The sequence below is a fragment of the Apteryx rowi genome, unplaced genomic scaffold (assembly GCF_003343035.1).
Source record: "Apteryx rowi isolate R43461 unplaced genomic scaffold, aptRow1 scaffold_292, whole genome shotgun sequence".
NCBI classification, from domain to species: domain Eukaryota; kingdom Metazoa; phylum Chordata; class Aves; order Apterygiformes; family Apterygidae; genus Apteryx; species Apteryx rowi.
This window is the reverse complement of record NW_020449330.1, coordinates 515850-532796: the sequence shown is the minus strand read 5'-3', so window position 1 is coordinate 532796 and position 16947 is coordinate 515850. Positions and strand designations below refer to the sequence as shown.

At 38.1% G+C, this 16947-nt stretch overlaps 1 protein-coding gene and 1 non-coding gene across 2 annotated transcripts; both read left to right on the top strand.

Moving 5' to 3' along the window:
* Positions 1–536: 536 nt before the first annotated feature.
* On the top strand, positions 537–10988 carry KDELC2 (KDEL motif containing 2). Its single transcript, XM_026069362.1, has 7 exons — positions 537–729; positions 3018–3304; positions 3740–3956; positions 5257–5453; positions 6393–6587; positions 7634–7738; positions 10368–10988. The coding sequence occupies exons 1-7, from the start codon at positions 633–635 to the stop codon at positions 10491–10493; spliced, it is 1224 nt and encodes a 407-aa protein (XP_025925147.1). The 5' UTR covers positions 537–632; the 3' UTR covers positions 10494–10988.
* Positions 2032–2104, top strand: TRNAV-AAC. The gene has a single exon. It is a non-coding gene; the product is annotated as a tRNA-Val (tRNA).
* Positions 10989–16947: the final 5959 nt, after the last annotated feature.

The window sequence follows — 16947 nt, the reverse complement described above, 5'->3', positions numbered from 1 at the left end:
TATCCCTGCTTTTCAGTAGCTGGGACTTTAACTTTGCAAGCCAGTCAGCTGCAGCCCAAAGGTGAACAGTTTGTGTCTGACTCTTGCATGCTGCAGCTGCCTTTCCACAAGCTGGCAAGTATCCTTTTCTCCTGTTTTATTTTAACTTGTTTTCCTTTCTCTCTTATTCTAGAGGAAATGGTTGCTCCTCAAAGCACTAACTTGAAATCTTAGTATTAAATCTCATCTTTGCCTCAAAATACTGTTAGCCATTCTTCCTATGCTGTAACTGTTATTTGACTAGATAACTTTTTATCTTCATCTACGGGTTTTCCATTTATTAGGTATGTGATAATGATCATCAAGAAAATTTAGTAGGATGATATTCCATCATTGGAAATTAATATTTATCAACTTGATATAATCAGAAAAATTCCAGTGAAAAAATTAATTCTATGGACTTAATCCACTAGAGTTTGCTCTCTCCTTTATTTCATATATGTAATTCTAATAGCATGAAGTGCTTTTATGTTTTTATTTTCCTCTTTTCAGGAAGAACACAGTTTAAAGTGGTAATTAAAGCACTTTCTCCGAAAGAAATCAGCAGAATTTACACCCCTAAACCTTTGAATAGAAATGACGGCACATTTCTTATGCGCTATCGGATGTATGGGAGTGTCCAAAAAGGGTTAAAAATTGAGATACTTTATGGTGATAAGCATGTAGCTCGGTCTCCTTATATTTTGAAAGGTAAGGGTGGTGTTTCATTTAAGGTAATATATGATGGTAGCTGCAGAAATGCTATAAACTAATTTACTGCTAGAGGCAGAGGTGGGAAATTAGAGGTTCCTGTTTGTCTGTCCTTTTCATGGAGTCTCATCATAAATGTTCTCCTTAGTGATAATCCGTATACATTACCAGGTTACAAGACATATATACATAAGCATGTAGATTATGGCCCCTGACCTTAAGGTTCTGCATCTGAACACCTCCTCTTCTCTCTTGCATAAGGAAATGGATCTCTTCAGATTTTGTAGGGAATAAGAAGAGAGATCAATGCTTGCAGTTTTACTGTAACTGATTTTTTCAAGCAGGAATTCACTTAAAGGTTGTGTTACTTCTATCTAAAGTAGAAAATCTTCCTGTAAAAGTAAGAAAATCTGTCTCAGAACTTTATTATTTAAATGTCTCTCTGTATGATTTCTAAAAGGCATGATCCTTTATAATAACAAAGATAAATTTCTCTAGCCAGATGATATTTAACCTTTTTCCTTCCCCTAGCCCAGTTTAATTCAATGCAGGTCATCACTACATAAGAATTATATAAAAGTAGGAAAAATGAAAGCAAAATATTCTCTTATTCCAAATCTGCTCCTTTAAGTTCCCTCTCTTGCTCTAAAAACAGAAAGCTGTTTAGCAAGGAAAAAAATCTAATATAAAGTTACTTCTCTGGAAAGTCTTGTTTCAGTTTAACACAATATTCTAATCAGAATGGTCATGTTTTATTTTTGTAAAATGTCCTAAATACAAACTATTCGAAATGTCTTCAAATGGAAATAAAATTGTCCTGCGTCCTCAAGGTGGTAGTTTGCTTTCCTTTTGCTGGAGCACATTTACCTGCAGCTGTGATGATATGACAGAGGACAGAACATGTTTTAATTAGAAGTCCATGAAAAGAGGTTTTTTTATACTTTATTCGGTTCTTGCTTATACCTAACGTCTCTGATCCAAAAGGACAGAAAGAATAGTTGATTATACATGGAGGAAAGCACCCTATACCAGAGGTAAAGACTACCGTACCAAATTTCTGCATTAGGTTAAAATAAAAAAGGGTAATACCTGAGCTTTAATATTTATGGCTAGTTAGAAGAATTCTTAATATTCTATGTGGTTGACAGGTGGCATAATTATGGAGCTCGGTTTTGCAGACAAATTTTACTCTGATAACAAAAAATCAAATATTTTGATTTCTGAATATAGAAAAATGTTGCAGTTTTGCTCCATTACATTGCTAAACCCCAGAAATGGTATAGGGTATGGACATTATTGTCAGTTTCTGTAGTGTAGTGGTTATCACATTTGCCTAACATGTGAAAGGTCCCTGGTTTGAAACTGGGTGGAAACACCATTTTTAACTGCATGCACCAGGACAGACTGGGGGCTGACCTGCTGGAAAGCAGCTCTGCGGAGAAGGACCTGGGAGTGCTGGTGGACACCAGGTTAAGCATGAGGCAGCAATGTGCCCTTGTGGCCAAGAAGGCCAATGGTATCCTGGGTTGCAATAGGAAAAGTATTGCCAGCAGGTCGAGGGAGGTGATCCTCCCCCTCCACTCAGCCCTGGTGAGGCCACATCTGGAGTACTGCGTCCAGTTCTGGGCCTCCCAGTACAAGAGGGATGTGGCACTACTGGAGCAAGTCCAGCGAAGGGCTACAAAGACGATTAGGGGACTGGAGCATCTCTCTTATGAGGAAAGGCTGAGAGAGCTGGGCCTGTTCAGCCTGGAGAAGAGAAGACTCGGGGGGGATCTTATCAATGCATTTAAAATTCTGAAGGGAGGGTGTCAAGAGGATGGGGCCAGATTCTTTTCAGTGATGTCCAGTGACAGGACCAGAGGTAATGGGCACAAACTGAAACACAGATGCTTCCATCTGAACATGAGGAAAAACTTCTTCACTGTGAGGGTGACAGAGCACTGGAACAGGTTGCTCAGGCAGATGGTGGAGTCTCCTTCCTTGGAGATATTCAAAAGCCGTCTGGACAGGGTCCTGGGTAACCCTAGGTGACCCTGCTTGAGCAGGGAGGTTGGACTAGATGATCTCCAGAGGTCCCTTCCAACTGCAATCATTCTGTGATTCTATGATATGGTATGGTATAGATGATTTCCCATGAAAACTCTATAAAACTAAAAACTAGAAATCTGACATTTAAAAATGTGAAGCCACTCTAATTTCTGGATTTGTATGCCCATGAGTTTGGGGATCTATGATTTATTTGGAACATTCACAAATATAGAGCCTTAGTGCTTTGTTTTCTGCAGGACCAGTTTATCATGAATATTGTGATTGTCCTGAAGAAGACCCTGAGATCTGGCAGAACATTCTCTCTTGTCCATCCCAAGAACCTCGGATTTCTAAGGATTTTGCTTCTTTTCCCACCATTGACCTTCAGCGAATGCTCAAAGAAATCCCAACAAAGATTAGTCAAACAAGAGGTGCTATTGTTCATTACACTATTCTCAATAATCACATCTACCGTCGTTCCTTGGGGAAGTACACAGATTTCAAAATGTTCTCCGATGAAATGTTGCTTTCACTGGCAAGAAAGGTATCGGTTTATATCAAGACTATTAAATCACACACAGATATGATAGTACTGAATTCTTTTTTGTATCTTCAGATTTGTAATTACTGAAGCAGAATTTTATTTTTATTATTTCATTAAGATGACTATCACTTTAGGGATCATTGTGTAACTAGTGTAGGGGATCTGAGCTTGAGATTAATGACACTGATGGTAAATTTGCAGGAGCTAAGGCCCAATTCTGCAAACTTCATGGTTTCCATGTGTGTTCCTTTCAAACCTACTTGCAGGACAGAAACTTCAAATCAGTATCTTAATCTCAGTTAAAGCGATAATGTCTACCAGGCTTATTGATTCTGTGTGACATAAGAGAACTGAAGATTATGCTTTATGTAAGATTGACAAACAGCTGTGTAATTATATGTTTGTGTTCTTATCCTTTCTTGGATATATATTTAGGTTCATCTTCCTGATGTCGAGTTTTATCTTAATGTTGGAGATTGGCCAGTTGAGTATCGAAAAGCTAATGATACACCTGGTCCTATACCTGTCATTTCGTGGTGTGGCTCTGTAGATTCAAGAGACATAGTCCTTCCAACATATGATGTAACTCATTCAACTCTTGAAACCCTACGTGGTGTCACAAATGATCTTCTTTCTATTCAAGGCAATACAGGTAAATTAGATTATAGAGTCACAAGTGTTTTAGGAGGTTTCTTAATAGAAGCAGTTTAGTCTTTACAGATTCTAAACACTTTCAACACTGCCACTAAGCAGGTATCTAATATGGATTTAATGCCAAAATTTAATGAGTCTAGTTCACGGTATTGCTGAATTTTAACTTCAGGGTATTCAGAAAATAGTTACTGTGACCTGTCAAGAAAAGTAAATATAATTAAAGGTCCCTCTTCTCAATGAAGGACTTCAATGTGCTACTTTTAATCCATTAGTAATCCTTTTACGGATAGTGATGTGGCCCATTGTTGTAATTGTTTACATAAAAATACAAAAATGAATTTGAATCCTGGGAGAGGTAAACCAGTACTACGCTGCAGCTTCTTTCAAGTAAGAAAATACTGTTTGGATAAAAAGAATACCTTAAAGAGGGCCCTCCTGAACTGCTTTTCTAGCTTCAAAGGAAAAGTTGTTTTTGCTGACAAGTGTTTTTTCCCCCAAGGAAATTCATGAATACTTAGGGATCAGACATATGCCTAAGGAGTACAATTTGCATGAGGAGATGTTTCTTTTTATTTGAATAGTTCAGTGTTTCTCTTTCCCTTATTACTTTCTGTTTTTAAATTGACTGTTTTAATTATCAGTTTGAAGGAGTCTCAGTTTAATGATTTAGTGCAGCTGCTTTTCCAGTGAAGACATGACAAGATCCTACTCCACTTTCGCGGGTCCTTTAAGGAAATTTCCAGCAGAAGCAGAGAGAAGGAAATATTTAATGTGTTTTAGAGCAGGAAAGAAGCAGAGAGGAAGTCTTATAGGCTCTTGCTAAGTATCTTGAGGACATGGAAAGAGTACAGCCATTTTTCCCCTCGTAAGTCACTATTAAGTGACTTCTCAAAGACCTGACAAAATTGCTGGGTAACAGAAGTGGATTTTACTAAAGAGATTTTGGTTATTGGGACAGACTTTAACTATTATTTTAATTAGGTAGTTTGATTATAATCTCTTATATAGCTTTCAAGAGATTTAAAGTTAATTTAAATATAAAGTTGTTGAATGGAAAAGCAATTCCTTGTTTTTCTTTTTAAAAGTGGCTAGTTTCTTATCCCAACATTCAAGACAGAAGTCTGAGTTTAAACCCTTTGATTAATAAGTGATTATGGATTAACTAGTAGAAATCATGCCTATTTTACCATCCCTCTGAGTCTAATTCCACTGTCATAGGAAACTCATATTATTTGCATTAAACATATAATGAAAATGTCATTACTGTTCTCTTTTGTCTTATCACTCAATATTTGTAGGCCCTTCCTGGGAAAACAAAACTGAGCGAGCTTTATTTAGAGGTCGAGACAGCCGAGAAGAACGTCTCTATCTTGTCAAGCTATCCAAGGAAAATCCAGAACTACTAGATGCTGGAATAACCGGATATTTCTTCTTCAGAGAAAAAGAAAAAGATCTGGGAAAGGTTCAGCTGATGGGCTTCTTTGACTTCTTTAAGGTAGCAAGCAAATTACAGTTTTGGATAAATTTTGCTGTCAGATTCTTACCAGCTGAAAAGACACAACTTCATTTTGCTAATTCCATTCAGTAAACAAAACCGTTATGCTACATTGAGAACATTGGTTCCTACAAGATACTCTGCCACCTGTAATTAAAATCAGCGTGACACGCTTCTGAAGAAAGCCACTGTACTATTTTTTTGGAGTCCCACTGACTTCATTGATTTTTTGAGTAGACCCAGAAATTGATTGCTGATGGCCAGTTTTTTTTATTTGGGATAAATATGAAAACAATGGACAAAATTTTTAGGTGCAAATACATAATGGATGTCAGAAACAGTCCTTGTAGTAACAAGTTAGAAAAGTAGCTGGTTATTTTTGTTAAACTTCAACACACAAATTCCACTGCAACAAAAGTATAAAAAGTAAAGGGGCCAGAGCCCCATAAAAGGCAATTATAGTATACTGCAATTGAAATTCTGTTCCAGAGATTAATATATCAGAAATGCTCTAATAGCCAAGAGATCTGACAGAGCACTATATTCATGGTTACTTATAGTATAATGTTTTGGTTACTCCATATAAGTGAGAATAAATTTATTCCTTTTGAATTTAAGTAGAGTTAGTTCCAGGTTTATTTCCTTCCCAGCACTAGCCCTTGTTCTGTCACAGGGCATTTTACTGGAATACCCATCAGGAAGTCCATGTGTCCAAAATCTCTTGACTGTCAGTCCTGGGCTCAAAACACATCCTTTTCCCTTTATGGTATCCAGAACACTCTGAAACTCTGCCTGCTTATCACTAAAACAGGCTTGAAGATGAGAAGTAATATGCATAGTTGTAATTATCTCATGCCTGTGCAAAGTCTTTTATATAGTCAGTGTTCCTATTTTGATTCAAAAATTTTCCCTCCTTTTTTCTCTATCTCCATATTATAGTACAAATACCAAGTGAATGTAGATGGGACTGTAGCAGCTTACAGATTTCCATACCTTTTGCTGGGTGACAGCCTAGTATTGAAGCAAGCTTCCCAGTACTACGAGCACTTCTATACTGAATTAAAACCATGGAAGCATTATGTTCCAGTTAAGAGAAGTTTAGAAGACTTGCTAGAGAAAATAAAATGGGCTAAGGTAAGTGCCATTACCAATTCAAGTTCAAAAGGATAAATACATGTGTAAACAATTTATCTTAATACTCCCTTCTTTTTGTATTTCCACATACATACTCTGCATGAGCTCTGTGTTGATATCCTGAGATAAAAGGGAGTATGTTTTGTTGTTGTTGCTATATGATGGGAAGGCCTGAATTCAAGTAACCATCTCTATTCGGGAAAATGCTTAAGAATTAACCTTAGACATGTTCAGAAGTATTCCATGATTCAGGGTGTTAATATACAGACTAATGCAGATAATTTTCAAAGAAACGCCCCAAATCCTAGAGACTAATTAATTTCTTCCACCACTTTTCTTTATATCCTGACTAGAGTAGAAGAAATCATTGGACATCCTGTTTAAATGTACCAAAAATCACTGCTCTGTAATATGCCCAGAGTAAGAGGCTGGTATTCTGTAACCAAACAAACTGATTTTGCATGACTGAAAACACCATTTGTGCTTTAAACTTAACTGTTAGGTAAGAAACATAGGAAAAGATTATGTTCTGAGAATACTAAAGTTCTTTATAAAGGATCAGATGAAAACACTGAAAGCTTTGAAATAGCAAGCAACTTGAGAGCAAGTACATGCACGCAAGTGCTCATGCTGACATTACCTATAGCTATTTTAAATGTGAATCAAGCAGAATTATTTTAAAAGCTTCATGAAGTGGGAAAGCATTGAGCTGTGTAGCATAGGAGAAGACAACAGCTGCAGCTTTGTATTCTGTGTAACTAAATACGTGTGGGAGATGTCAGACCTGCTTGTGAAAAAGCCTGGGACTTGGGCAAAACAGTAGAGCAATTGTACAAGACTGTATCATTAGTCTTTGTGACCATAAAAGCAATCCAATATGTTCCAAAATTCTGGAATTTAAACAGTGTGCTCTTGCAGTATATGAGTAACTGTACATAAAATTGCAGATCTGAATAGCTCCTTTAATAAAAAAAATTATGCTAGCCAGGATTGAGTAATTCACTGATTGCTCTATTATTCATTTCTGTTTCTTTTCAATTTTCCAGGAAAATGATGAAGAAGCAAGAAAAATTGCTAAAGAAGGACAGTTAATTGCAAGAGAATTGCTCCAGCCTCACAGGCTTTACTGCTACTATTATAAAGTGTTCCAGGTTACTAAAATAGATCATTTAATTGCTCTTCCCCAACTGCTATTGCTACAGATGCTACATGTTTCTATTCAGTCCTTATTTCAATAGCAGACATTGTTCATATTATTTACAAGAGAACAGTTAAACAGCTTTGCTAAAACTTGTCCCATCATTGAAGAGGCAACATGACACATTAGTGGTTTTACAGAATCAGAGATTTTTGACCCCCCTCTCCATCCTCACTGTCAGACCTGTTTTCAGTGTTCTGTAGGAGATAATCCGTCCAAAACTTTCTTCCTTTTTACCTGTGAACTTATCCACTCAGTGTCTCACTGAATAGCTACTCAGCTGTATTACATAACACTGGATACAAGGAAAAGAAATCCTGGAAATATGGCTAGTAGAGTGGTGAGAGGTGGTGAAGCAGGCCAAATAGTCATTGCTTCCCTAGGAGAAGCAAATCTCTAAGGAGACTTAATTTTCTGTTCTCTGAAAAACTAATTTCTTTTTGCTGTCTTGCCTGTACAGGCATACCTCGCAGATATTGCGGGTTCGGTTCCAGACCACCGCAATAAAGCAAATATCACAATAAAGTGAGTCACACAAATTTTTTGGTTTCCCAGTGCATATAAAAGTTATGTTTACACTATACTGTAGTCTATTAAGTGTGCAATAGCATTATGTCTAAAAAAACAATGTACATACCTTAATTAAAAAAATACTTTATTGCTAAAAAATGCTAACCATCATCTGAGCCTTCAGTGAGTCATAATCTTTTTGCCGGTGAAGGGTCTTGCCTCAGTGTTGATGGCTGCTGACTGATGAGGGTGGTGGTTGCTGAAGGCTGGGGTGGCTGTGGCAATTTCTTAAAATAACGCAACAATGAAGTTTGCCGCATCGATTGACTCTGCCTTTCACAAAGGATTTCTCTGTAGCACGTGATGCTGTTTGATAGCATTTTACCCACAATAGAACTTTCAAAATTGGAGTCAATCCTCTCAAACCCTGCCGCTGTTTTATCAACTAAGTTTATGTGATATTCTAAATCCTGTGTTGTCATTTCAACAGTGTTCACAGCATCTTCACCAGGAGTAGATTCCTTCTCAAGAAACCACTTTCTTTGCTCATCCATAGGAAGCAACTCCTCATCCGTTCAAGTTTTATCATGAGATTGCAGCAATTCAGTCACATCTTCAGGCTCCACTTCTAATTCTAGTTCTCTGCTGTCAGCCTGTCCTTTGAAGCTTTGAAGCCAGGCATTGACTTCTCCTCTCTAGCTATGAAAGTCCTAGATGGCCTCTTCTTCCAATATAAGGCTGTTTGGTCTACATTGAAAATCTGTCGTTTATTGTAGCCACCTTTGTCAATTCTCTTAGCTAGATCTTCTGGATAACTTGCTGCAGCTTCTACATCAGCACTTGCTGCTTCACCTTGCACTTTTATGTTATGGAGATGGCTTCTTTCCTGAGACCTCATGAACCAACCTCTGCTAGCTTCAAACTTTTCTTCCGCAGCTTCCTCACCTTTCTCAGCCTTCACAGAATTAAAGAGAGTTAGGGCCTTGCTCTGGATGAGGCTTTGGCTTAAGGGACTGTTGTGGCTGGTTTGATCTTCTATCCAGACCACTAAGACTTCCTCCATATCAGCAATAAGGCTGCTTTGCTTTCTTATCATTCGTGTGTTCACTGGAGCAGCACTTTTAATTTCCTTCAAGGACTTTTCCTTTGCATTCACAACTTGGCTACTTGTTTGGCGCAAGAGGCCTCGCTTTCAGCCTGTCTCAGCTTTCAACATGCCTTCCTCACTAAGCTTCATCATTTCTAGCTTTTGATGTAAAGTGAGAGACGTGTGACTCTTCCTTTCACTTGAACACTTAGAGGCCATTGTAGGGTTATTAATTGCCCTAATTTCAATATTGTTGTGTCTCAGGGAATAGGGAGGCCCGAGGAGAGGAGAGAGATGGGGGAATGGCCGGTCGGTGGAGCAGTCAGAACACACACAACACTGATCGATTAAGTTCACCGTCTTCTATGGGCGCGGTTCATGGCGCCCCAAAACAATTACAATAGTAACATCAAAGATCACTGATCGCAGATCACCATAACAGATATAATAATAAAGTTTGAAATATTGTGAGAATTACCAAAATGTGACACAGAGACATGAAGTGAGCACATGCTGTTGGAAAAATGGTGCTGATAGACTTGCTTGATGCAGGGTTGCCACAAACCTTCAATTTGTAAAAAAACTCAATATCTGCAAAGCGCAATAAAGCAAAATGCAATAAAATGAGGTATGCCTGTACAGAGTTAGATCTCAACTGCAGCAGTCACAGGTTGACACAATGTTTGACACTGTTCAGTGTACAAGAATGACAGCATTATCTGCATAACATGGTTGGAGGCACCAATAATGACAATATTCAAATTGACATTAATAATAGGATGGGATAATATTAAAGGAGGTTTTCAGAGGCAATGTAGCCTATTAGTAGGTGTATTATAAACACACCTTGTAAACAGGTTGTAAACAATGATATAAGGAGCTGGGATAAAGGCAAGCTTCGGAGTGGAAGGGAGGAGGAGAACTCTGTTTCATGAATTGTATGTTGATGCTTTCAGCATTCTTAAATGTTGTTTACATATTTCAGAAATATGCCAAACGCCAAGCCAGCAAACCTGAAATACGGGATGGAATGGAACTTGTACCTCAGCCTGATGACAGAGACTCAGTATGCAGCTGCCACAGGAAACAGCCTTTAAGGGAAGATCTATAACTGTACCGGATGGAGAAAATCACTCATTTATGATGCAAGAATTTAAATAGGATTTAAGCTGTGAAATCTAAGACACTTAGGCACTAGCAAACATTCTTAGTTAAGTATTCTATTGTATTTACATATTCTTTTTCACACTGACTCCGATCTGCAGTGTTGGTTCCCACAATTTTGTCTCCGTGAGCACCACCAGACAGGTRCTGAACCTGTAATGGGGAGCCTCTGGGGGACTTGTCTGCTGTGCTGGATCATCAGGAAGAAGAGCACAGTGCTGCTCCTGGTCCAGCTGGAACCTAGGTACCACAGTTGTATGGGGAGCCAGTCATCCACAAGAGATCTTCCATGAGTCAGTGCAAATTATTCTAAAGGAGCATTTGCAACATACTAAAACAGTGTTATGATTTCTTCATAAAGTTTACCTCAGTGTTAGAGTGATTCTTGTATACAAAACAGTTTTCTAACTAGACAAATAAAATTAGTATTTGAGATTTAGAGTTTTCAGATCTGGTGTGGTGCTGAGACTATTTTGGGGTGTATGATAGATAACAGAATAGAGAATGCATGATTTGATATTTATCAGTTTCAGAAGAAAATGGAGGGGRCAAGATCAAAATAATGTTTTTACAAGCATTTTACAAGCATCGTGGTGGTGAGTCACCAAAATTAAATGCTCCTTTAAAGCAGATTGTGTAGCTATCACAATTACAGTGCTTTGAGTGCCAAGATACTAAAGACCTGTTCCCTGCTCTGCCACTGACCGTGTCTGTGAATATAGGCACAGATCCACAAAAGGACATAAGAACTTCAGGTGGGAGCTGGGTGAAATATAGGCATGTTCAACAGTACAGTCCACAGTATTCTGGGTTACCTGAGCATTCGTGCATCTGAAGTCTGTTAGTAAAGTTTTAGAGTACCTAGGTTTCACTTCTGTGTAAAGCTAAAGATGCCACCATCTTTTTCACGTTGGTTCATGAGCTACTTTTTCCGGTGCCTAAGTCCCCTAAAGGGAGCTTATCCATCTTCTGAATTTACATCATACCTACCTAACCTTATACTGACAGCATTGAATTCAGCAGACAGCGGATCAGCTATCACTGTTTTAGTTCAAACATATGACAGAAAAAGCTATGCTGTGTTTTCCATGTAATAGTCTAGGGGTTAGAGGCCACGCTGAGCTATTGGGAAACCAAGTGTCTGTGTCCTCCTTGGTTTGATGCAAACCTGTTTTTTTCAGAGTACCTTAGCTCCAGACTGTAGAAGAGTTCTTCCATTCTTCAGCTGAAGGTGTGCAGTCATGCAGCTTAAGACAAAAAATTCGCAGAGCCACAAAGAGGAGGCCAGAGCACAGCAATGGAGTGTGTCTTTGGGTGAGGAGGAGGAAAAATCCTGCTCCTGGATGCTGTTCCCAATGCCTCTGCTGATTTTTACCCAAGAGACTGTTTACTTCAAAATGTGTAAACAGTCCTGGAAAGAGGGACCAGAAGCCAAATCTCCCCCCTCCCATCATGAATAGCTGACTGGCCAAGGTGTAACAGCTGGCTTCCTGATTCAAAGCCAGCTTGCAGACTCCTGATAAAAACCCATTCAAAGTTGGTACCTTACTTAAATTCAAATTAACTTGGAAGTGTAGGGCACTGAAGAACAGCTAAAGCAGACAGGAAAACAAATTAAAACAAAATAAACCATGAGTTCAGTCGGGCTGAAAACATCCAAGGCAGGTGCTGAAAGCTACCTGCATTGCCAAACCCATTGCTCTCACCTTACTCTTAAGGTTCTTCCAGGAGGCAAGCACAAAACTATTGGGTGTTTATACAGTGACAAAACCGCAGTGAGCCCTCAGTCCAAAACAGGGATTTCTGAGAATGCCTCAGCCTTCTAGCCGTATGTGGCAGTTGTGTTGTGCCTGTGCAGCCTACAGGCCCCCATTCCCGCCCTCTGTGTTTTCTCCTTGGCTAATGCAGCGCGTCTGAGCAGCCTCCTGCTCAGCTGCACTCCGATAAACGCTTGCAGGGACACCTAACACTCCCCGCGCAAAAGGGAATGAAAGCATCTTAACACTGTGGACTCCTCCAGTCGCTTAGGTGCCCAACATTTAGCGCTGTAAAACTCATGCAGGTTTCATTGCTAGTTCTACGCTGCAAGTTACTATAATAAAATACACAAAACAAAAATTGTGTACTAGAACAGGAATAAAGACCACATTTTTCAGCGTGCTAAATATGGAGAGAACCTCAGGTCTCTGAAGAGATTCATGCAGCTGTCCTTCAGTCACTTATTGCATTAGGCTGCTTAAGAAAAAACATGAAACATCTTGCTCTGTCATCCTCTTTGTCGTAGTTGTAACACTAGTATAAATAGTGGTTGTAATTTTATTTAGATCAGTTATAGAACTTCTGACTATAAATACATGTTCAGTTCATCTGGCATGAAATTTTCTATATCAAAATTCAGAAACAGGGTTCCATTGCTGAAGCAGACACTGAAAACTCAGTATGTGTTCCCTTTTCCTCCTCTGTGTACAGTAATTTTTACAATTAATCTTATGATATACCCGTTATACTACATGCGTTTTATACTTATCAATATGTATGGAAGCTGTGCTCAGCAAGGGCAATTAAGCATATTAGGTGGTTGAAACAACAAAGTTTTCCCCCTCACGCACACATATTTCAAATCAAAAGTCCAAAAATGATCTGTTTTTACTTTAAAAAATGATGGGGGGATAGGGGAAGACAAGACACCTACTATACAGATCTTTGCAAATATCTGTGTAGGAAAACTTGCCTTGCCTGAAACAAAAGTAAGTCTTTTAAATTGGAAGAAAAATATCGTAAAATCTATATGGTCGTGAATTTGGATAAATGTGAATATTTCATTTCTCCTTTTATCCCCTCCTCACAAAAAGGGGAAAGAATTATTCTAAACCTGTCTCCCTCCCCCCCAAAATCATTTGATTTTGTAATAAGCATCCTTTCCACGCAGAAAACTAGTTTGTCACAAAATGCTTTACAGATGCTTTTATAGCTCACAGGCAAGAAATAGCCTGAAAAATATGAATACATTCATCTTCCCGCCAAAAATTAAAAAAACAGTAGGGACATAGTAGCACTTTCATTAAAAGCGCTTAGTAATTTGAGGAAATCTGGTTTGATTTAGAGCTCCAGATTTTCCAAAGATAAAAGAAGGTAAGGTAAAGCCTCTCTTGTTTCAATTGGTACTGTATGCAATTTCAATTGTAATAATGAGCAATCATAACAACTGTCCCTGCAGGSCAGAAAAGATGTCCAATGTATTTTAGTTTGATGACAGGATTAACTCATTGGCCTGGTGTCTTACAGAAATTGTTAAATATTCAATAGTACCTGTTTGTACATGTAAAGTGTAATACATAGTGTACATGATTTTATAAACTACATACATAAATTAGAGTTCTGTTATTGCACTGTAGTTCTGGAACAGCACTCAGTAAATCTCTTGCATACCTAGCAAGTGGTAGTAATTTAAAAAAATTTATCGTACCACAGCACTGAATTTTGCTACGGTAATTTCAGCTTTTAATGCACAACATAGGAATTACTACTGTAAAGTGAAATCTTCAGTTTTAAAAAACTGTGGCGAAACTATCACTGATGATGCAGACAGGCTTATTTCTTTGGAATGGTATGTCCTAGAGTCCAGGGCCAACATTTTCAAACATAGCTATATAAAAGTGGTCTGACTTCTATAAATGTTGGTCATGCAGAACCTATACCAAAATCCACTTACGTTCCCTACTTTCAAATACCTTTAACATTAATGGTAGCTTCATATAGTGAATACTTCAGAAAAACAGTCTTTTATGTTATCTATTCACCTAATATATTTAGGCAACCACATCTGGAAATACTTATCTAACCTTAATTTCATCCTGAAATGAGAACCAGTAAATAATGATCTATTGACCATGAAGGAGACATAAATTCAATCAATTTGCAAACCATATTTTTTGAGATTTACTTGAAGATAACTAATATACTACAGTTTCATAACAGTATTGTGTCAAGGTCTGCCTTGTAGATTCATAATTAAAAAAAAAACTATAAGCAAGTCTGATGGAATGTTAGATTCCAACATCAATCCTGGGAAGCATACGCCTGACATTTATTACATTAGAAAGTAAACTATTTAGTTAGGGAGGAGAGCTGACAGGGAAAATATATATCACCTGTTTGAGCATGTTTGAGAAGCTTGCAAAGAAATGATAATAAAGAAAAGATGCATTACATAAACCTAGGATATTATCAGCTCCTTTACCACTTCAGGTTTTCAAAAGTGTGCAGTGGTGAAGTGCAAGATTTTATTTGAATACATTATTAAGTTCACAAGATTTAACCACAAGAATCTTTTTCTCTGCAGACATTTTTGTAGCATACTAACAAGGGTATGTGAATACTAATGCCTGGCTTTTGTTCCGAGTTGATTATGTAAGAAAATCTATGCTCTAAAGAGCTATGGCACTAACTTTGTATTTTGCTTTTAAGGCAAAAGGGATTATTTTGTGTGTCTGTTTGAAGACATTTGAGGGCTACATGCCTTAATCCTGTCCCATCATGCAAGTGGTGGTAAGTGAGAGGTGCATTAGCAAGAGTGTGGCTAGCAAGTCAAGGGAAATATTTCTTCCCCTCTATTTGGCAGTTGTGAGACTGCACCTGGAGTACTGTATTCAGTTCTGAGCTTCCCAGTACCAGAAATACATTGATGTAGTGGAGTGAGTCCAGGGGAGGGCCACTAAGATGATTAGGGGTCTGGGGCACACGATGTATGAGAAGAGGCTGAGAAAGTGTTTTTTTTCAGCCTTAGAAAAGGCTGGTGGAAAGATTACATTGCTGTCTACATATATCTGAGGGGAGGGTGTAGAGAAGATGAAGTCAGGCTCTTCCCAGAGGTGCGCAGGGGAAGGCAACAAACAACAGACGCAAGCTGCAGCGTAGGAAATTCCAATTAGATAAGGAAAAAAAAATCACATTGAGATTGGTCAAATACTGGACAGAGAGGTTGTCGCTACTCAGAATTCAACTGAGCAAGGCCCTGAGCAAACTCATCTTATTGAACCTGCATTCAGTGAGGGCTTGGACAACATGACCTCCAGATGTCCCTTCTGACCTGAATTATTCTGTGAACTACATTTCAGTTATACAACAAGCATTTATCCAGTCACATAACAGAAGGGTAAAAGGACACAGTTCTTGAGTGTCTCCAACAGGCTAAGTGGCTTTCCTCTGCTGAGACTTTTGACAGTATTCATGCATATGAATATATGATAATATTGATTGATAATATTGACTAAGTTATGCCAGTATGTTAATGTTAAATTTTAAGATTATAAAACTATTCTCGCAATATGACATAGTTGTGCAGTACACATATGACTCAATGGAAATAAGATATATTGCATTACATGCTTCAACTGATTGAAATTGCAAGACCTCAGCTTTCAAGAAGCTGAATATACCCATTACACATATAAGACAATTACAAAGGATTTTGAGTACAGTTATGAACCAGCGAAGCAATTAATTGTAAGTAGTCACAGGGAATATTAATGTACTTAAAAGTTACACATACACTTAAATGCCAGTGTACTCAGTGTAGGCCAGCAAACTCCCAATACTCTCAGAAAACCCACCAGGATCCATCTGTTGCACATATTTGCAATGTAGCCTAGAGATGTTCAAGACACCTCAACAGAATACCAGAAAAGCCTATCTGAAGTAACATAGAGCTTTATAAGGTTATCTTATTACTAAAAACCTGCAGAAAAAATTCTGGATGGAACCTGTTAAAACTTAGTCAATTCAAGCTATACTTGTAAGATCATATTTTCCACTTATAGCTTATGCCACACAGATGTTTGTTTGATTTGCCACCTTAGGACCTAATAGCTGGGATCAACCAAAACGATCCTTATCAAGTCAGTATCCTGCAGGTCTGACATCTGATTTCTTCTTGCATGTTACTCATGCCAAAGTTTTCACTGTTGCAACAGAAAGAGATCCGAGCACAGCATTAACTTCAACATGAAAGCCTGCTTGCCATTAGATTTTTGCTGACATAGTGAAAATGGGGTAGAGCGAAAATCGTTTTTGCTCCTAAGTGATGAAGCCATTCTGGTCAAAACCATAAGCTGTCACCTCACAGGAAAGGTAATTTTGCCAGTATAGTTCATTTCATTTGATGAAATGAAATATTTGCAAAAAGAAAAAAAAAAAGCAGCAAACCAACCAAAAAACTGCTCTGCTGGTAAAAGTTGTTACTTTTTTTAAGGAAACTATGATGTTACAGATACTCTGGTATACTCTTTTCAGGGAATACAGAGCATGTGAACTTTACAAGTAAAATACATTTAAAGAGATACACCAGGGCAATTTCACTCTATACTGTATCACTGTACACTAATATCGAACTCTGAGATTAG